This window comes from Cimex lectularius, unplaced genomic scaffold (genome assembly GCF_000648675.2).
Source record: "Cimex lectularius strain Harlan isolate CLEC.00 unplaced genomic scaffold, Clec_2.1 scaffold44, whole genome shotgun sequence".
Classification (NCBI taxonomy): domain Eukaryota; kingdom Metazoa; phylum Arthropoda; class Insecta; order Hemiptera; family Cimicidae; genus Cimex; species Cimex lectularius.
Genome location: NW_019392639.1, coordinates 2,023,909 through 2,045,531, shown reverse-complemented (window position 1 = coordinate 2,045,531; position 21,623 = coordinate 2,023,909). Strand labels below are relative to the sequence as shown.

At 36.5% G+C, this 21,623-nt stretch overlaps 1 protein-coding gene across 2 annotated transcripts; it reads left to right on the top strand.

Moving 5' to 3' along the window:
- Nucleotides 1–11,715: 11,715 nt before the first annotated feature.
- LOC106674121 (lysozyme-like) lies at nucleotides 11,716–15,757 on the top strand. Of its 2 annotated transcripts, none has more exons than XM_014406641.2 (6): nucleotides 11,716–11,915; nucleotides 12,442–12,521; nucleotides 14,777–14,901; nucleotides 15,071–15,165; nucleotides 15,417–15,483; nucleotides 15,548–15,757. In XM_014406641.2, the coding sequence occupies exons 1-5, from the start codon at nucleotides 11,907–11,909 to the stop codon at nucleotides 15,447–15,449; spliced, it is 342 nt and encodes a 113-aa protein (XP_014262127.1). In that variant the 5' UTR covers nucleotides 11,716–11,906; the 3' UTR covers nucleotides 15,450–15,483; nucleotides 15,548–15,757. The 2 variants fall into 2 exon arrangements, with proteins under 2 accessions (XP_014262127.1, XP_024084111.1); XM_024228343.1 differs by having other exon boundaries at nucleotides 14,777–15,000.
- The last annotated feature ends 5,866 nt before the right edge of the window (nucleotides 15,758–21,623 follow it).

The window sequence follows — 21,623 nt, the reverse complement described above, 5'->3', positions numbered from 1 at the left end:
TTGCTCTTCCAATTATAATCCATTTAAAATGTCTGTATTTATATATTGTGTAATTTTTGTATCCTCGCTCTGACAGTTTATTTATTTCCTTGTAAATAGAAACTTGTAAGAGTCAAGGTGATATTTTCTGACTCCTTTGGCTTTGTTCTAGGATGCAGAAAAATTAATCGTTGCGTCCGCAACCTTCTCAATAGAGCAGCTGGTCGGTTCTTGACAATACATAGTATATACTAAGTTTGTTTGGGAATTTTGGAAGAAAACCGAAACTCTCGAAATAACAACACCAGGCAATGATTGATTGTGCCTGGAGAAGCCTGATGCAGATAGAACGTTCGACGTGGCAGTGAGGTTAACTCCCAATTTCAACCTAAACTAAAACGGTCATCCCGAGTTGCTTCAAACATCCTGGGACAACATGGATCAGCCTCAGAATGTTTTGAGTGATCCGGGGTGTTTTGGATCTTTACACGTTTAATCAGATCGTTTGGTTTAAGGAAAACCAGGAAATCTTCCAACATTAATGTAGCTGCTGTGTTTGACTGACTATCGGTCGGTAGGCTAACGACATCGCTTGGATCCATTCCGTCAATTTTTCAATTTGAATTCGCCCACCTTCCACAAATTTTCGTTTAGTGCAACTAACAGAATCTTATCCGATCCTGCGACTGCACATACGGTTAACCTAGATATTCAGTAATCTGGATATTACATTTTGTCTTAATAATTTTTCTCCCGAATCATAACGTAGTAGGTTTTTGTTCCCACTAAAATTGAGGTCTGTAAAACTTTTTTATTTAATTATTACTACTTTATTAATAAAATATACATCTCGTAATTTGAAGTTATTTATATTTATGCACTGTATATCATGTCTTGAGGGGAGACCATTGTTGGTCTCCCAGGTGGTCTGAAAAACTATGTTAACATTTAAGAATTCGTAGGAGTCAATAACATAAGTAGGTCGCCACTAGTTTTTAAAAACTATTTTCCGTCAGAGAAAAGCCGGAAATATTCTCAAGCATATTTCGAAAGGTTTATCCCCATTAAACGACCTCCCTCGCATAAATGTTTTATAGGCGGTAATAAAAAGGACAAAGAATGGTCAGAGCCTCACAGGGGTCTAGGATCCCCCGGCTAATGAGACGCTGTTTCACAAGTGGGGGAGCAGAAGGGTCACCACTTTCTCCAGTGTAGTTATTACGCCGGATTACTTTTGCTGCTCCGCCCATGTTGCATACTTCGGCCACCGTGGCGAAACAATGCTCCCGCCCTTGATAAGAAAAAAATCGACTTCGGCTTAACACCAGGTTATGCAACACGCGGTAGTCATAAAGGGTAACGCTTTATTAAGTAGCCAGATTTTTGTACATTTATGAAACAATATTGGAATTTTAAGAATCCACAGATTTTTCAGGCTAGATATGATAATATCAATACGTCAGGATTTACAATTAGGAGCATAATTAGCACACTTATGATCTGAATATTCAACTGATTTCGAAATCACACGTAGGCTTAAGAAAACGATACACAACGAAAACGTCAACTGCAAAATCATTCCTGGCTTGTACAAACATTTGGGGTTTTTAAGAAAGCAAATATTGATTTACAACTAAGTTCCGTGGGAAGGACGCTGAAGGTCGTTTATGTACTTCCTTTCCAATTTTTGAACAATTGATAACCTTGTAAACAAGACTCTCGTAAGAATGAACCGATTAAAGACAAATTACAGTCCTACCTTTAATTAGACGGATCGTTAAATTAACATTAACTTTGTATATTTCATATTAAATCCGTTTTTACAGTGAAAAATTGAGTTATTCATTTTGCAAATCTTATCTTACGTGTAATTATAATAGCTGCAATTATCTTTCTTATATTGGCACTGATTATCAATTTAATTTTTTCTCACCTTCAATCCTTGCCCGGGGAACAATCTTTCTCGAAGGTCGTCATTAAAGGTAATGTTATTTCACGCTTATCGCTTACGAATCTTGCTTTTTCATAACTTCAAATGCCAGTCTAGCATGTAACTGGGTTGATTATCCTGCTTCATCTCAAGCAATATTTTTTTTAACAAACTACTCGGCCAAGCTTGCCAATTAATGGACACTTATTAAATACATCATTGGACACTCCTCTGACCTAACCCAGCGTAATATCAATAATGATTCAGGCCATTGTCTAAACTGAAATTGCCATCTGAAACCTAAAATGTTTAAAGGAGCTACAACTGATCAACTTGAATTCATGAGATACCGGCTACGCAATGCGCCAGGAATCACAATGCGCCAGGAATCAGATTCAAGACTTAACAAAAGACTTAACAAGTCCTAGATTTAAGAAGAAGAAGAAAAATAAATTTATTCTAGGACTGGTGTCCCCCTAAGAACATATACATGAAATAAATAAAGGAAGTTCCTTCAATGAAATTAAAAGTAAAATGAGATAGAAATCTTGGTACAATGTATACCAGTAAGGCAGGCCAGAAGAGAAAATTACAAGAATATTAAACAAAAATATCAAATATTAACGTAAGGGCTCTGCTTGGAGGGAGAGGAGGTGATCATACAGGATATATTTAAAGGAAGAAAAGGAGGCAGCGTGACGAATAGAAAGGGAAAAGGAGTTCCAGAGTTTAGGGGCTCGGGTCAGAAAGGATCTTTCGAAGGTATGGGATGTATGTTGCGGAAGAATAAGGTCGATTGGGGATGAGCGGGTGTTATAAGTGTGATGTGAGGAACTGAATTGGAGGGATTGGGTGAATACGGAGGACGACTAGGGTGGATGGTTCTATCGTTTCTTCGTACGATGGCCCTTTGATGAACTTTCAAATACAATCCTTGAACCAAGGACTTACTTTTAATCCATTGTCTGATTATGTCATACATTCAATCCAGCTTACAAATGGTACCAAAAATGTCACAATCCAATAGTCAGGAGGGGAGGTAGGGAGTGATATTATCCAAACCGAGCTGGTTGTTGTGGGGGAAAAAAAGCCAAAAATGGTAAAAATTTTGATATAATTTTTACTTTCCCCCTATATCTCTGCGACCCCCAGTAGATTTGGCTGAAAAACAATCCTGACCGTATTTATGGGATTCTTAACCACCCTGCCAAATTTCATTGCGATCAAAAATGCAACCGCCAGAGAGCATTATATTTTTGATAGAAATCTACCTAAAATAAAACATCAACTTACAGGTTTCTTACTTCAAATCGAGAAATCGAAGTATGGAACCAGGGGACAAGAAAACCAATGTGTGACCGAAGGAAGGAAACTGATTTAATGTATGGAAGGTTGATGAGAGGTAACAGATCAAGGTTTATATAATCGTGAAATATAAGCCTCTTCACTTAATTAAGGCTAAGACATATAATAGATGACATCTTCACTTTGCTCCGGGGGAGGGTTAATTCCCATTTTACACCCTTGTTGGATCCGCAACTGCTGGTAACCTTACTGGGGGGGGGGGATTGAACATTTAGGGCTAACCAAAGGGACAGAAGGCACCAAAGGGCTAACCTATGAAATAGATAAAATGATAAATACAAGAGAAATATTTGCTACTTTCCCTGGGCCTTCCTACTGTACAAGACGCCATAGATATTGCAGGGAGAAGAATGAGGTAGAAAAAAATTAATAATGACTTATATCATTAGTTAAGGCTAGATTGAGGGAAAATCTATCAAATTATTATCATTTTAGTTTACTTTATTAGATGCAATGGTGTGCAGTTACATTTCAGTAATTTCGGCAACAGTTGAAGGACATTTTGCGGAAACAGCAGCATCACCTCGACTGATTTCGTCATTTCGGTACCTCGACGGCTCGTCCGGTAAAGGCACGGTACAACTTTGTGTGTTCATTAAGTCCCCTTTAATCCGGAGGTCGTGGACCTCGGGTAAGTAACTCCACGTCCAGCCCGCGGACGTGTTACCTTCAAACTCGCCTCAATTACGTACAATCCGCGGGTTTGTTTCGTTCTGTAACGCCGGAACTTGTTACCCCGGGACACGGGAGAACCGCATCGAACGAATTTGCGGTTCATCGCGCAGTTCTCGAAGGCGTTTGCTTTGTTACGTCGGATTTGTAGCGGGCGCCAGCCGAAACCGCAGTTATCCCCCCTCGACAATTGAACTTTCGCCTTTATACAAAAAGATCTTCGACGATGAAAACATATACCAATTTCATTTCATAAAATATTTCAATTGAGACAACTTCAAGATATCAGTACACAAACGCTTTTTGTTGTTTTAGATAGAATAAAGCACGATGTATAAATAATCCAACCAAAATCAATTTTTTTTCATTCGAGTTACATAAAAGAATACCAATATGAGTCGAATGTTTCTTTAAATAAGCTATAACTAAACAAGTACAAGCAATAAATATGTACTCCTAAAATTAAATTTTACTGTTATTTTATGATATAAGTTATGTTCAAATTTATTTCCCTCGTTATAAGTCCCAGATGTGAGTCGAATAATACGAGATAAAATTCTAGGTAGAAACAGATCGAATAATATCCTTAGGCACACACGTTTCCTTGAAGCGGCATCGACGATCCCCAGGTCATGCCTAATAAATACTGCATTTTAATAGTTGTCCGACGTTTATGGTCAAGAAAGTTCGCTCATCCCCTTATGGTCTCCCTCGTCCCAGGACTCCATGAGGCCGACACCACTTTGGAATTCAGTTGTTGCTAGATTTAAAGCAGTTGAAATTTTTCATCGGTACCATTTGGTCACCGTGTTCAACACAGGTTTCTCACGATTCGTCAGCCCCCGGGGGTGCATGGAGTGCGTTTTTTAATTAAATGTAAATCTTAAAAAAATAAACTAATATATCAGAAGGCTGCTGTGTTCACATTTAATTTGGATCGAGATAAGGTCGGATGCTCGGGGCAAGGAAACTTATTCTGTCCAATTCCTTTATCTCCGATCGATAACAGTTCAAATGCAATTTTTTTAGTGATTTGTCAACATAATACTAAAAAACAACTACTCATTGATAAGAAGTTTGAAAGGTGATAACCTACAAACAATAACCAATGCTAGTTATAACGTCCATTGTTGTTATAACCTTAATTTCGATCAGAATACTGGTTATAACCGGCATTGTTAAAACCTTTAATATTGAAGACATTACTGTTCATATGGGCCATTGTTATACCCATAAAATGATTATAACCAACAAACTTATAAATTATTAATTATAAAACTACCTTGATATAAAATTTTACTTTGCTAACAGTACAGGTTATAACCATTGTTATAACATTTAATTATACAGACAACATTACTGGTTATATCCGCCATTGTTGTACCTTTTAGTATTGATCAAAGTGCTGGTTATAACCGCCATTTTACCCGTCACATGACTACTTCATAAAGATCTGTCAAGTAAGAAACGGGGCTTAAATGTTTCGTAATGAACTTAGTCAAATGGTTCAACGTTCAATTTAAAAGCAAATTAGGAAAAACCTCAATATATTTTGAGAACCCAACAATAACAACAATATACAAACAATATTTTGCTCAAAAGGGGTGAGAATACTGTGTACCTCGGAAAACCTTTGACTTTCAGAGATGGAACAGCGCGAGCACATCAGATTGGAAAACATATTGAAAGATAAAATTTTCACAATCTGGACTGAGACAAAGATCGACCTTAAATTATATTTCCGTCTTACTTTCTATTTGTTGTTCAAGTTGGTTCTACAATTAAAATTAGGCTTTGGATCATGCGCTATGAAAAGAATGCATGCTTCACTTGAAGAGAAAGGACAGACGTAAAAGAAGAGTATTCTCTGACATAATGAAATTGGTGTTTGAACGTAAAACCAGTGATGGGTAAGTCATGTGGCCAGGATTCGAAAAGGTGGTACAAGAGGTCAACAGAATGAATCTCATGATTACGAAACTCGAGAAAGGGCAGACCAACATTGCGAAGGAATGATAACCTAACGAAATTCTTCGGAATACTCGGATAGGCGGCGTAGATTTGCTTTTAACCGACTTATCTGGAGTAAACTAGGAAAAGCCTGTTGTAACTGTATAAAGATTAACTTTTCTAGATGTGGAGTAAGATGTATAATTTTTTGTATACTTTGTAACCTGAAAGAAATAAAGACTATAACCGCTTGTAAGGGGTTTTTACAGATTATCGAGTTACGAAAAGACAGCAGTTGAGTAAACTCGAGGTATTCCGTACAGATCACGACTTGAGATTAAAAATTAACACGTACAGCGTTGTATCTCGTGCGTATGCAATTTCGTCAGGGGAAATGATTGTTCTTTTAATCCGCGATTGATTTCGTAGGTGGAACGAGCCCAGATGAAACAATAACACACGTCCTGCAGCGTGCAGACCCGCCTTCTCATTAATTCACGTCGAGGGCCTTGACTCGTCGAACTCCGATCGTTTTAATAAAGTAAATCAACTCAATGCATCGACCCGACCTTGCATGTAGGCGTGCCGAGGGTGAAATCTCAGCAGTTCTGTCCACACGAAATAAATCAGGGTGGACAACAAGAGAAAGGGATCCGAACTGGAACACACTGTATATATTTATTCCCTTGAATAAAAGTGTGTATATATACACCTTATTCTCTTAACCGCTATAAATTCCGACTGGGAGACCTTTTACCTTACATTTCCTGTCCGGTTCAATAACTGTCGTGATAAACCTTCGTTTAAATTATTTATCGGTTTATTATTTACGCTCACGATCTGGGAATATATCACGATCGGAACCCAGTCGAGCTGACCGAATATGTGGGAGGTCATTTATAGATTCCTGGAGCAACGGCAGACAATTTAAAATCACATAAATAGCCTTCCTATAAGGTTTTACATTTTTTGTTACTTATTAATTTTATTACGATTATTACTATATAGGAACTTTTCGTTCTTATATTACTACTAAATGGAGCATTTTCAAAGTTTGTAGGTTAAAACTCGAATTTCGCAATAGCATGTGTGACAAATATCGGATTTTATGATTAACATCTTTTTATTAACTTAATTTTCACTAAGCCTCCAAACCCATTAATCATAAAACCTCACCACACCAGATCCATATCCAATCGATTTATTCATCGTCCATGAATTTTATACAGATTTTCCATTTAAGCTAAATTCTTCAATTTTGACAATTTATCCTGCACTGTTTCGTTGCTGAATTAGTCAAAACATACTAATGGTATTTACTCAAATACAACACTACTTACAATAAATCCTAACCCCATGTCACATAGACTCATGACTTCTCAAACATTTGATGCATTTAAAACCGTCCCAGAGGCAGAAAAATAAATTTAACAATCAACTGTTCAATTATCTATATACGGGCAAAGGACACCGGACGCCGACTAACACCCAAATTCGTCCAACGGCGTGTCAACCCAGTTTTTATTTTGACAGAAATCTACATAATAGGAACAACAGCAGAACGGGCTGAAGATGGCACGAGGACTCAACGACAACGTTGATCAAAAATTAGTCTATAAAAGTGCAATTGAATCTTCTAGCAACACGTTTCGATTGGTCAAATAGAAATCTATTAGTTCGAAAAATAAACGCTTTTGCATTTTCCAATTATATTTCGATTATATTAGTTAACTATTGGCAAAACCAGACCAGTTATGTTGACCAAGCTCTACACCCCAAGTCCTCCGTAACAAATGGGACGCGCATCCTCGATGAAAATGGTACCCTCATACTATGCAGTATGGACTGGTAATCCAACAGCTATTGATAATACAGAAAGCACTAGAGTGAATGCAAATTCAGTATGAGGCAGTCAAGGTGGTCATAAAACAGGATAGCCACATACATAATATTTCGAAACAAACCTAGAGAGCGTATAACATAAAAAAACCACTTTAGAATTCCTCGCAAGTCGAGGATGGAAAATATTTACGATGGTAAAATCGCATGCAGGCAACAAAGGGAACGAAAAAGCGGACTTATTTGCGAAAAAGGCTGCAACAAGAAAACTGGAAACATTAGATAAAATCCCAAATGGGAACGATTGGAGAAAAAATTATTACCAGATGGAAACAAAGCATGTACTCTATAAAAGAATTCTTCCCAACAGTTAAAGCTCAAAATTATAAAGTTAAGCAGGTTTTGAGGATCCATTGTAAGATAAACCCTCATCTTCACAGGTTTAATATAATATACAATTAAATGAACAACTGTGATCAGCAAATTCCTCAAATTTCGGACCACATTCAACTGGTGGAAGATTCTAGTAGCAGCTTCATGAGTGGAGTGCTTAAGAAGGGAGGTAGATTCTTCCACAGAAGTTGAAATCGGAAACCACTAGGCAGAATAGACTTCCATAAATTCTTGTAATAGTAATAGCATCATGCCATTGTAAATTAATTAAAAAGTTTAACAAGTTGTATTTGCGCCATTTGAACTTTGGGTCGTGAGTTGTCCAGTGGGTACATTTTGCCAAGAACGGATCAGTTTTGAAGTAATATTCTATGGGTGACCATCGTGCTTGCCCCTTTCAATTTACTATCGAATTGCTTCTGTCTCACTGAATTTAATAGATGACTCTAATGTACCTCCCCTGACCCATATGGCAACTCACCGGAGGAACAACCAATAGGTAAGTTTCATATGGGCGTTGAATTAAACTTTCAAATACAGTCCGCATTTATCCCGACTGTTTATAATACGTGAGCGATACAAAACCCGGGTCGATAAAAGCATGTATTCAAATTGCAAGGATTTTCCAGAAATAAAATACCATCAGGGTTGACCAGTGGGTGAAGAAAGAAAAAACAACCATAAAATTCACTGAGTAGTAACCTACAATTTGGTGATACCCAATCATTTTTGGTTTACCTATCCTTGCCGTTTTGGTCAGTCAGGGTTTCAGTTTCTTACCATCTTCCTGTTTTAACCATTATTAAAAATTGAAGATGGCTAAAAGTAGAAACGCACCTAACAGACCAAAACAGAGAAAATAGTCCGAAATGACCATAAACAACCAAACCACACATTCACACTTGTCAAGCTGTTTCAGAACTTCCATCTTATTATTGGTGCCATTTATGTCAGCCGTGGAAATATATATATATATANTATATATGGTATTTAGTTTAATGACCTTTTATTAATGACGATTTAGAGATCGTGAAATTCGGTCTGGTGTAATGCAGGTTTAGAGTTTAAGAAATAATTTTCTTTATCGTGTCAACGTTTCGATAGTAAAGTACTGTTGCTCTCTGATTGTATTTTTCGGATGATCCAAATTTTTCTAATCCGAAAAGGCTCGGTAGCAGTTGATCTTGTTAATCAAAACTTTACACTGTAGTACGGATGTGTTATCGAGAAACTTTTATCATCACCAAATTTCAAAAAAAAAATTTTACAAAATTCGAATACTGGAAAGTTTTTAAAAACACATGGGTTGACAGAGCGTTTATAATTTACAACAGTTGCAGGAAGGGTCGAAAATGATTTCGTATCTAGCATCCGATACAGCAGTTGTTTCACTCACGGGCAAAAAAACTTCAAAAGACTTGTCTACAATTTGCCAATCCAACCCTCAAAAAATTTCATCCCGAAAAGTTAAAAACAATATATAGGTACAATCCCGGCCCATAAATTTTAAACATAATCCCAAGCATGTGTTTGGAGAAATTCGTAAAGGAAATTTAACACTAGGAATCTTCCAGTCGAGAAGTCTGTTCTTTCTTAGCTATTGTAAATCCTTAAGACCCCGAGACTTCGTTCATTTTTCTTTGAATTATACTGCCCTTATATTCCACTTTAAGCTTTAGCAGGCACGAAACGGACAAGGCCGTTATGCCTCGGCTTCGGTTTTAAACCTGTACTGATAATAAACCCAAACGCCTTTTTTTTTAAATCCCTCTGTGATGAATCGAGGCTGGTGGAACAATATCCAAGCAGTTCAGACAGGCCGAGTGCCCGTCTGAAAGCTGTAACTCATTTCAACAGCGAAGAGTTCTGAGAATTAGACTTTATGGCATCGAAGAGTAACAATAGGTCCCAAGCTAAATAATGTAGCAGCCTCGGAATTCTTCAGCTAATACATTTTGTCGTATCTGACTTACAAAAATGAGCTATAACGTAGAGTCTAGAAATATGCGTTGTGGACAAAAATTACGATATTATCCTTATAAAGTACGACAAAACGTTGTATTCGTACTTTGATGAGAATCCAGAAGTTTTTTCTATCCAAAAAGAAGTACAGACGTGATAGCATGAGAAGATGAAGAGAAAGATTCGACCAGACAAATCTATCTAGTTTATAAAAATGATGAATTTAAACAGTGCCTTTTTATGACTAATCCCAATTTCGTACAAAAGAAACCAGACATCCATTAATTGTACAAATGTTTTAATCCAAAAATTGTTTAGTTAAAATTTTATGTTAATTTAGAGATCGTGGGGAAAAAATAGATAAATTGTTTGGGATTTAGACAATTTCGAATTGTTTGTTCTGTGGAGTGTAATGATTGTTTTATATCCATTTATGTTTTAGTGGACAATTGACCAAGTTACTTATTTCAATTATTCTTTTTATGCAAGGTCTTGGTCGAGATAAAAAATTCGAATCCTGACTGACTGACTTTTTTATCTCAACCAAGATCTTACATAAAAAGAATAATTAATTATTTTATATGTTGTACTAAATGTATGTTATTGGTATTGAATTTAGTTTACGATATTAGCTGCGGCTAAGTTTACATGTGTCAGTTCTGTAATTGATGTTGCGTTGATTTCTGCTGATGTAAAACATTTCTAAAAAGTTACGTTTGTGTTTGTTTTGTTCCGTGTTTAATCGTTTTGGATTGTTGAAATCGAAATTGTGTCGGTGTTCAAAATGGTGGTAGCATATTGTTTGGGTTTTTTGCTATCATAGATATGTTGTTTTACTCTCACATCCTGATATTGGGATGTAATTCCGATGTAGGTTGCCGGACAAATTATACATAATTTATACTTTGAGCCCTGAAGATGATCTCAATAAAGATCGAAACGTTGGCACGAAAAACAAAATGTTTTTCTAAAACCTACGTCACACCAGACCGCATCTCATGATAATCTGGTTTGGGATGTTATTGGGTATGTGATCGTTCATACACTGTATTATACAGTTGCCCTAGGCACCACATACCCAATAACATCCCAAACCAGATTATAATCAAAGTTTGTCGATTATTGAACAACCTCGCATCTCATGATCTCCGAATAACGTTTTATACAATTGATTTTGTAAATTACATCAAACTTATTTTTTACTGGTGTGGGATGTTTAATTTTGGGGGAAAAGGGTGTGAATAGTTATATAGATTTTTATGATATCAGAAGAAAGAAATGTGTTTAATTTGTGTGATAGGCCGTGAACGAATTGAATGGATATGTATGTTGGTTTGGCTGTGTTTGATAGAAATTAATGTAGTGTTATTAGTGATAGTAGATGGAGTTAGTGTTGAGAGGTAGTTGTTAATTATGTGTTTAGGGTAGTGATTGTTAGGTAAGATAAGTTTTCTATATCTTTATGTTCAGCATGAAAAAATTCATAGCTGTGAAGTGGCCTTTTGGCCGTGTTTATTATTATATGAAGCGGATGGTGTGATGTAAAGTTGATGTGTTTCTGATAACGATCTGTGTTTTTTGGCGTTTGATACCAACTGTGATTAATGTACCATCTGGTTGTTTTATTACTAGAAATGGTATTATTTTATTTTCGATGTCTGTGGGAACTGTTGTATTACCATCTACGTATTTAGTGAGGAAGGGTAATGTGAAAAGAATTTGTGGCATAACTGTGTTTGATAGATGTGTCATAATTATGTCTGCAAGTATCGGGCCTAGGTTGACCCCAGGCTATGTCAAATAGTTGTTTGGAAAAATGATAGTTGTAAGTAAAGTATCCGTTATTATCAGTATCGAACTATTGTAAAAATTTTATCTTTCATATTATTTACAATCAAATTGATAAACTATGAGTAATGTGAATGATTTTGTACTTTTAGGAGACAACCACAATATTTTCTTAGTTAAGAAGGGGAAAACAGCAGAAAGTCCATATATCTTCAATTTTGTATAAAATTATATTGGGTGGTTTTTGATGTAATGACCTTTGGCTGAAAACTCACCAAAAATATGCAACTTTTTATTATCTAACAAACTGAATATCAATGAGTGATGTGAATAATTTGCTCTTCTTCGGTGACAACAACTACCATATCTAGTTGAAGTTAAATTGAAACATGTTACACGTTTTTTTTTAGGGGGGGGGGGAGTTTCAGTCAAAAAAACGTTTTTGTTGAGTAGTTCTTGTTGTCCAGTTTCTTTGGCAGAAACCCCCAAAACAAGAAACCTGCAAAATTTTATTATCTATCAAATTTATAATCGATATAATGTAAATTATTTGTTATTTTTAGGCGATAACAACTGCATTATCACGAGAGGAAATTCGAGGGCTGGTGAAAACTCCAGACATCATTTGTACCAACGTCAAATGGTAAAAATTGTGAATCCACTTTTCCTTTGTGGTTTAAACACGTCTGACGGACTAGTTTACGTTTACACTCCTATTTTACAAATGAACCTTTACCCATTTAACATTATTTTTAACGTCAAACCCAAAAAAAAAATCACTCTACACGAAAACAATTCCATTCCACCTAGGATCTAAATCATATGAACAAAAAACATATACTAAGGATACTCTATTTACTAAAAGTACGTTTGTGCAACATATGGTTTGTGACATTCACCTCTGTACATTTGACCTCAGGAGGAGTGGTGCATAGACCGCACCCCTCTACCATTTTTCATGCATGCCTCTCACTAATTACTAAAGCTCTTTGTACCCTCCATGAACTCCTCGGTGTACACAATAGCTACCTCCATTAGCACCCCACTGGCGTCGCCGTCTCACTTTATTATTTTTTTTATTTTTTTTTATTACTCGTAACTTATATTGCGGTCAACAACCTCAGGTTCACCGATTTGTTTACGGGACATTAAATATTCAAATTAGTGAAAATTCCCAAGAAAAGAGGGACTGGAAGATGACAAAAAAAACTGTTAACTATGTAGGATTGAATAAAAGAAATAAATATCAGAAAGAATAGCTCAGATAAAAAAGTAACGATAGCAGCGTAGGAAAAACCGGTTAAAAATAAGGGCAGATCGCCGAGCGATTTGAGATGTCGCTTCGATAGCGAAACTTCTTTTTAATTTATAACCGACGGACGTATCACTCGTCCAAATCCTACTGGAAAATAACTTAGGATTTAACAGAAAAAAAACAATCTTCAAAATAATTGTTACTCTAACACCATTCGAAATTCTACTGATGTTTCTTATTTCAAGTGCTAACCACTTTAACCAAATTTCAGGTTCATCAGTTCATAGATAGAAATCTGAAAACCGAATTATTTTCTCAAGAGTACGGTTTAACAATACACTAGATGACTACATGCATTCCCCGTAAAAAAAAAATACTTTAAGCCTTTAGTCATGCTTCACTTTCAGAATCCTAGACCGTAAAAGGATCTTCCATGATGTTATATGAAATTTCTTCGTTAAACTATGATCCACTCATATTGTACATTTTTATAGGCAATTTGGGGATGTAAATTAAATTGAACAGCAAGCTAATGTAACTTACAACCAACCCTTAGGATTCGGTGGGGTTGAGATGGGAAGTTAGTGTCCGACTGGATCGAAGTCACGATAGCTCAAGTGGTAGAGGAGCGGCAAATCTAGCCGAAGGTCGTGGGTTCGAATCCCGCTCGTGACACTGACTTTTTTATCTCAACTAAAAACCTTAAATTAATTGAAAGATATTAATTGGTCAAGCGGACCACGAAAACTACTCATCTTTACTCCTTTTCGACCAATACTTGAATTTCTTGTCTCCTCACTACTCCTCTCAAATCATCAGTATCGAAACGGTCTAATACCGCCTTCTTAGGTACGGTAACTGTTTTTAAACCACAATTTTGATTGCAAGTATGTTCTCATAATGTCACTTCTGAATATTGATACCCTAGAGACCCCTTGCAAATTATTAAATAACTTGATCGCCTCCTAGGCATCCAAAGTCCTGAACTACTTTCCTATGTATGGCTCAATGTCCCTAAATACAAAACTCGTAATTTATCATTATCCAATATCCTCACTGCTCCACAAACCAATTCCTCTCTTCCATTAAAAGAATTCACCGTACAGTAAATATACTAAATGCAGAGTTATTTAGTGCTAGTATTGTTTATTTTTTTTAAAAAGTTAATTTAAAATGTTTTATTATACTGTAAATTAACGTCCCCCTTTATATATTTTATGTAACGTTATGTAGGTATGTATATTTTTTTCGTCAAGACAACACCTTGATCCAGTATGTTCGTGCATAATTTTATAGTTTTTCTATATGTTACGTATTTTAGTAACTTAAGACTATCAGCCTGTATTTTTAAATAAATAAAAGTTTGCAACTTATACTTTAGGCCACTCAGAAAGGGGACAAAACTTTTTTTTCACGCCATATTAAAAAATTATACAAATATATTCAGATGTGCTTGCATTGTAAAATGCAAATGCTGCATCTTCCAGATTTCGCCAATATTTATTCAATTGTTTATTCGCACATACATTCGATCTTATAAAAGTTGCCGATTTTCCGTTTTCAACAGATTCTCCAACCATATAGGCAACCGTGTGGCGTTGGTTTATTTAATACGAAAGTAATGTTAATTTAAATTGTTACAGGAAATTTTTCATCTTTGCTCTTGTTGCCGTTCTCGCCGTTGGAGCGAAATCGGAACGAGTCAACTTTTGCGACTTTGCAATAAGACTGAAGAATTACGGGTTCAAAAGAAATGATGTGAAAACCTGTACGTTTTTTTTTTCCTTTTTTAAACTGAGTCCCTGTTTTATTTGTTACTCTGTTACTATACTTTTACTATCAAATTTCCAGCATGGTATATCGCAGTGTATGTTGTTGTCAACCGTTTCAAAATAAGCAAATATAATTTAATATTTAGTCGTATAATTCTATTTCAGGGGTTTGCATAGCAGAACAGCAAAGCGGGTTGGAACCAACGAAACGTTATAATTCTATTATGGGATTTACTCCAAAATTCTACGGCATATTCCAGGTACATATTACATTTTATATTACTGTATTGTGAATTATGTAGTTCAATGTTTACTTTCATTTTGGTAGTCAATAGAGCCACCATTGAATATGGTTAGAAGCCGAAACGCTTCTTGCCGACTTAACTAGCGAGGGTGTGAGGAAAAGCGGACCAAAATGGTTGGGAACAACCGAGTTCACCAACTCCGCAGATCCCTTGAAAAAAATTCACAATTTATTTATGTTAAAACTTATTTCATTTTGTTCCTTTAGATATCAGAGAACTTCTGCGGCCACAATACTTGAGGACAACGAGGGTTTTGTGATGTACTTTGTGACCGTAAGTGTCGAGCAGACACATTTTCAAAGAATTATCAACTAGCAATAGTTACCTATTTTCACAGATCTTAGGGAGCAAGAGCTTACTTTGCAAATGGATTGCGCTTATAAGATACACCGACACTATGGATTCTCTCCTTGGTCCTGGGACAAACGAAAATGCAAAAACGTGGAAAGTTGCTTTATGGCTGAAGGACTTCCCCTTTATCCCTTTTGAGAACACAGCGGTCATTGTATTAAACTATGAAGATAAATATATATGATTTTCAAATGACATTTTTTTTAAATCCACTGATAAGTGATGTTGAACGAATGACAAATTGTCTTCGAATATGTGTAAGACGAATGGTCGCAAATCAAACATAAACGTCTAAAATTCATAAAAATTCAATCGAATTTCAACGATGGTTGACAACGCATTTCTGGGTGTAGTCTTAGTAAGTACAGGCATATTGACCTGATGCTACAGTTGCGTAAGAAAGCAACGGCATAGTTTATAGTTGAGGTTCAAAAGTAGCGAATTGGAAAAAAGTTCCGCGGAATAAGAAAAAATGGCGTAGACGGCTGAAGTTGGCAGTACGACTTTACATCATCGTAAAGTGATGTGCTCCTAATAAAATTATATATTATTATAATATATATTATATTATTATATATAGTATTATATTCAGGACGTATTTTACAAGCCGATATTACCAACCTAATCAAAGAGGCCCATGTGAAGCTCCACATTACAATAATAAACCACCGCAACATCCACATGAGACAAACCTCAAATAGACCTCCAGAACCCTCTGCCCAACTTCATAAAAGCAAACGTCCATAACGCTTATTGGAAAGCTAATTTCGACGGAGAAGCATTACTACTTGCTATAAATGAACTGCTAGTTTAAACATAATACAAATATATGTGTATATAATTCTCGCTTGGCACACTAAAGCCGGCCAGTCACGTTCCCTCCAAAAGGAACCGAAATCTGAGGGGGCATTCCCGACCGCTCCGATACAGTATTATAGTGAATTGTGTTACGCTGATGTTTGCATGTACATAAAAAGCAAAATACCTAAGAGAGTGATGTAAGCAGTTGCTCTCGAAAAGAAGTCGTTACACCCGTTGATAGTTTGAATGCAGGGGCTGGCCTATAGTTGACCACGGGTCTAATGGGGATGTCAGTTTTGGTGTTCTGGGATTCATGTTTATTACGTTTTTTTGTATTGTATGTTAAGTAAAACAACACCAAAGCATTCCAAGGCTTAGATGATGTTTAACAACCCGAAACCCACTCAACAAAGCTCCATAATTTTACTATTTTTATAACAAATTAGTCTTTATCTATAAACCACTATATTAATATTTCCTCAGTCAGACAAATTGTCCTAAACCGTGATTTGTTGCATTAAAACAGAACAATAATTTCTTTTTAAACTTTGTAACACTTGATAAATCGATAGATTGTTTTTTGGTTGGTTGTTAGGGGGTTTTTGGTTCTAGTTTTTTTTTCGGGTTACCCCTTCTTTTTTTAGTTGGTTGGTTTGTTGGTTTTTCCTTTTAAGTTCCGGGTTTGTACCCCGGGGCCCTTGCTTTCCACCGGCCTTTTTTTAAATGGGCTTTTTTCAAAAATACCGGCACCCGAGGGTTCATATAACCTCCTAGTTGATATACCCTCCTTAAAAAAATTAAATAAAAATTTTACTCGTCTGGGGACTCGGATTATTTACCTAAACCTAGTCAGTTGAGCCGCAACCAATTTTTTTTACTCCGGCCCACCCTGTTCTTCAAAGTTTTGCCCTGTTGGTGTGTTCTACCTCAATTTTCAACAGTACTTCGCTATGGTAGCTGTTTGGAAATTTGGATCTGAAAACTAGGATTCGGAAACTTTCCTTCTTGAGTCGGCCGGTCAGGCCAGCACGCAGATACCTTTCTTCTTCTCCCTATCGAGACGGTAATAATTTTCATTTTCCCGTATTCCTCTCCTTAAATTTTTTTTTCTTCGCATTTAAGGCCCGCGTCACGCCAGTTCGCAATCATTGAAACAGCACCGCTCCGTTTGGGCGGTTGAAGCGAACTTGAATGGCCGGCTATAAATACCACATTAATTGAGTCATTATTAGAGACTTACTACATATAATTAATGTAAGCTCAAGTATATACATTGTCATAAAAATTAAATTTTGCCATTGTTTATTTGAAAATATTTTTATTTATTTTTAATGTTGTTTCAGAAGCTAGCCCATTTTTTAGTACATCTGAATTCGACGAATACGTCAGTAGGTATAGGTCAGGACTAAGGTTTTTCTTAATCAGGAACGCCTCCCATACTAGAAAATATTATAATAGGAGACGAGTGAAATTTTATTTTTCTAATCAATGCGTTTTGACTTTCCAGCGGATATAACTATGCCATCATATGATGAGGAATGCTACATGATTAAAAATCCGTCTGCATATTCCTATAGACTACGTCTGCTTTTAAAGCTCACTGTGTGCAATGTGTGTTTAACTGTAATTTCAACTGTGGGGCGGCGTTTTACAAAGAAATGTAAAATCGGCTTTTCGCTAGAACGAGCTGTGGACGTGCCGGAGCCGACGGCTCAATGTTAAAACCTCGCTTGTGGGCAAGGGGCTCCTGATGGCAAGGACGACGGTGGCAATTGAAAGGAAAATCCGCCTTTGAAACGAGGCTCTTTATTCACCTTCGACAGGCTCGGCGGTCCATTTACACGATGTGCATAAAAATTCGATCTGGTATAACGGACATGAACAGGAACGGAACTCTTATCGCCGAGTCGGAATGGTTTACAATTTCTCCGATTGATCTGAACTATGCGATCAGCACAACTCAGTCTGGCGGCAGTTTCAAACCAATTGATTATATTCGCGCTTACAGCGGAACGATTCCTTGCCGCACAGGTTCGCACCGGGCAGTTTTCAGTACATGATCGGTTCTGCCATTTCCATGGTTGTCTCGAGTTACCGTCACAAGTCGGAAAATAACTGGACGGGCATCTGGTATCTCGAGTATTATTCCCGATTGTAAACCTATCAAAACGTTAATCCATCAACTTCTGTTCAACCTATTGATGTCAGTTGTCAGACGACACATTCTACTGCCATATATCTTCTATATACCCCAGACTGAATATCAATAATTAAAACACGACTAGTCTGTTCAAATTAATAGTAGTAATTTTTCATCTCGACTAAAAACCTTAATTAATTGTATTAATAGTAGGAAACAATCGATTCCAACTGAATTTCAGATTAAGCCAAACGGTATAACCTATTTGGTCGTTATTCGTATTTGTCCTGCCTATGTTGGTCTATAAGATGTGTTTCCGCATTTCACCATCTCGCTATTAGTATTTTGAGATTTTTTCTTTTATTATCTTCGATATACACTGACGGGCAAAATGATTGATTTTTTTTACATTCTTTTTGTTCAAACCGTCTCCTCGAAAAAAGAAAATTTTGCCCTTTATTTGTTGCATTGTTTTTTAACAATGATATTTGTTCATGATATGTTTTAAATTGGGAATATCAATTAGTGGTAAACACACATAAAGCTTAATCCAAAACAAGGATAAAGGATTTTTCGATGTTTAATTTTTAAGGAATTTAAAACGTTTATTCAGTCTAATTTGAATTATGAAGCAAAAACTGTTTAGTTTTCATCTGTTTTCTTAATTTCAATTTTTATACTTAAAAACTTAGTGCTGCACGGCAGGTATTCGGCCATTGCCATCAAATTTCCCTACGAAACGTTGGACGTTTTCGAGAAACTGGCTCTTACTATAGAAGGCCCGGTTCTGGACGCCCTATGGTAACAGAACCACTGGATGACCGTTTTTTGGCTTTGAGAAGTTTGCGAAACGACACCTTACTGTTGTTCGAGCGATTCATTAGCGACAGGAAGTTCGAGGTGTCTAAATTTCTGAACGCACTGCTCGAAGAAGATTAAAATAGTATGGACTGATGGTTGTACGCCCTGTAAGAGGTCCAAAATTGAAGAGAACAGAGTTGCACGGCTCGCACTTGGTCAAGAACACAGCCATTGGTCTTTGGACGGTAGGTCTGCCGTACCCTTTACAAATTTGCTCACAATCTCCAGATGGGGTTGAAAGAGTGTGGAGAAGGTGAAATGAAAGGTACGAAGCCTGTCATTTTTCCCTGAGCCAACGTAGCTCAGTGATGGTGTGGGCGAAAATTTCAATGGAGAGTCGCACAGAGTTGGTTGTCGTTCGTGGAGGATTTTTGACGGCCACTCGCTACGCGGATGAAATCATGCGTTGCCTATCCTCGATGAAATCAGCGACAATCCAATCATTCCCGTCCACATGTCGCTCGCTCAGTACAAACGTAACTTTAACAGCAAAACATCAGGGGTCTTAGCCTTCTCCCATAGCCCATAGCCTCCTAGAACATTTATGGGATAACCTCAAAAGACGAATAAGCGCATGTTCATCACTTCCCGATACCAATAGAAAAAGTCTCAATTATTAAACGTTAAACTGGTTAATATATAAAAATATATACAAATCAAGTTATATTACAATTGGGTGGAATTTTTTGCCTGTCAGTGTATTAAGATATATTTTTTTTTAAATCAGGGAAATCCATTGAACTGGTCATGTTTGATCGTACTGTACATAAAATCTCATATTCATATATGTTAACCATTTAAATTAATAGTTATGGTTAGTTTGCCAAGATGAAGAGGATATATTTCTCCAACGCTCGTACGACTTTTCTACGTACGTCTTTTCTTTATAATTAGACCTTATCTAGTTTTACAAAAGAAGAGGTAACGTCGACAAATGATTTTTAAAAAACTTGTCGGTGGTAAAAAAAAATCCTAGCCATTTCCGACAGAACAAAGCAAAAATTAAGTAACGATTACTAAACGGGAACTTATCAAAATTTAAATCTGAACATTTTTTAATTGGAATATTTCTGCCAGAACTTGTATTCTATAAAATTCTCTTATCAGCATATAACACCGTGAAATCTTGAATATTTTTAATCAACCGGACAGCGACTGGATTCCTCGTGTCCGTTCCCAGACCGTCTCCCCAGCAAATGCTTACAACTATTTATTTTATGTCCGCCTTTTCAGGTCTGCCAGAGCGAGAAACCGGCTCCGGGAAGCTTAATCTACTGTGTAAGGTCGTTTTTAAATTGAGACAGACGGGAGTTGATTTTTCTACAGTCGAGATACCCGTCCGTCATGGAAAAATTGCATATACGACATTCACGGTGTTTTTCTTCTCTACGAGGTGATTATGTTCGAAATTCGAACCTTAGCACAAAATCATATGTGAAATATTGGATATTATGCGACAAGCGCTACCATAGAGATTTTATTAAATTAACGTACGCATATAAACCCTATGGCTTCATGAGTCTAATGTAAACAGTAATAAAATAAATTTAAGCAGCGAGGACGTTTCCCAATGCAGCGCGTGTGGGATATGCTAATAAACTTGGGGTTAAAAGGCTTAGAGGCTCACGCTAATGATTTACGACGAAAAATCCTAGGTTCTCCTCCTACGTAGGTTGACGATCTTTCTGGTATTTTAATAAACTCAAAGGGTTCTGGAGAATTTAACGTGTCTCAAGTTTTTCAACAAGGAATATTCCGAATGCCGTCTTAACTCTTCATCTTTGTCAGGGGGACGATATGAACAGACGACCGGACTTGAAATAAAAAATAGCCTTCACCAAAAATCATTAATCACAAATAAAAATAAATGCACATCTTCCATTAATTTTTTGTGGTTCAAAATAAATAAACCTTTCTGATACAAGGTACTCTGGTTCTACGTCTACACCATTTATCACACAAAATTCTTGATTTCCTATTTTTAGGGCAATTGACCCAATTTTAAAAAACATATGAAAACAATAAATATTTGTCAAGTCTTATTTAGAGTTGATGATGGGTTGCGATACGCTGAACTCACGTTGAACCGGCACAGGGTACTAACTCAAAAAGTAACGATCAATATATATTTGTTGACAAGCAGCAGGCCACTGGGAGGGTCTGGCATTCTGGACTTCTATTACCACTTGTGAAATCATACCTGACCAATAGAACTTATGGCATCAAAAAGACGTCACTTCGGTAACAAAATCTATTAGAG

Excerpts from the sequence above, each read along its gene's own strand:
- LOC106674121 (XM_024228343.1), top strand. Across the intron at positions 15,001-15,070 it reads CCAGCATGGTATATCGCAGT|GGGTTTGCATAGCAGAACAG; the intron begins GTATGTTGTTGT and ends ATTCTATTTCAG. Across the intron at positions 15,166-15,416 it reads AATTCTACGGCATATTCCAG|ATATCAGAGAACTTCTGCGG; the intron begins GTACATATTACA and ends TTGTTCCTTTAG.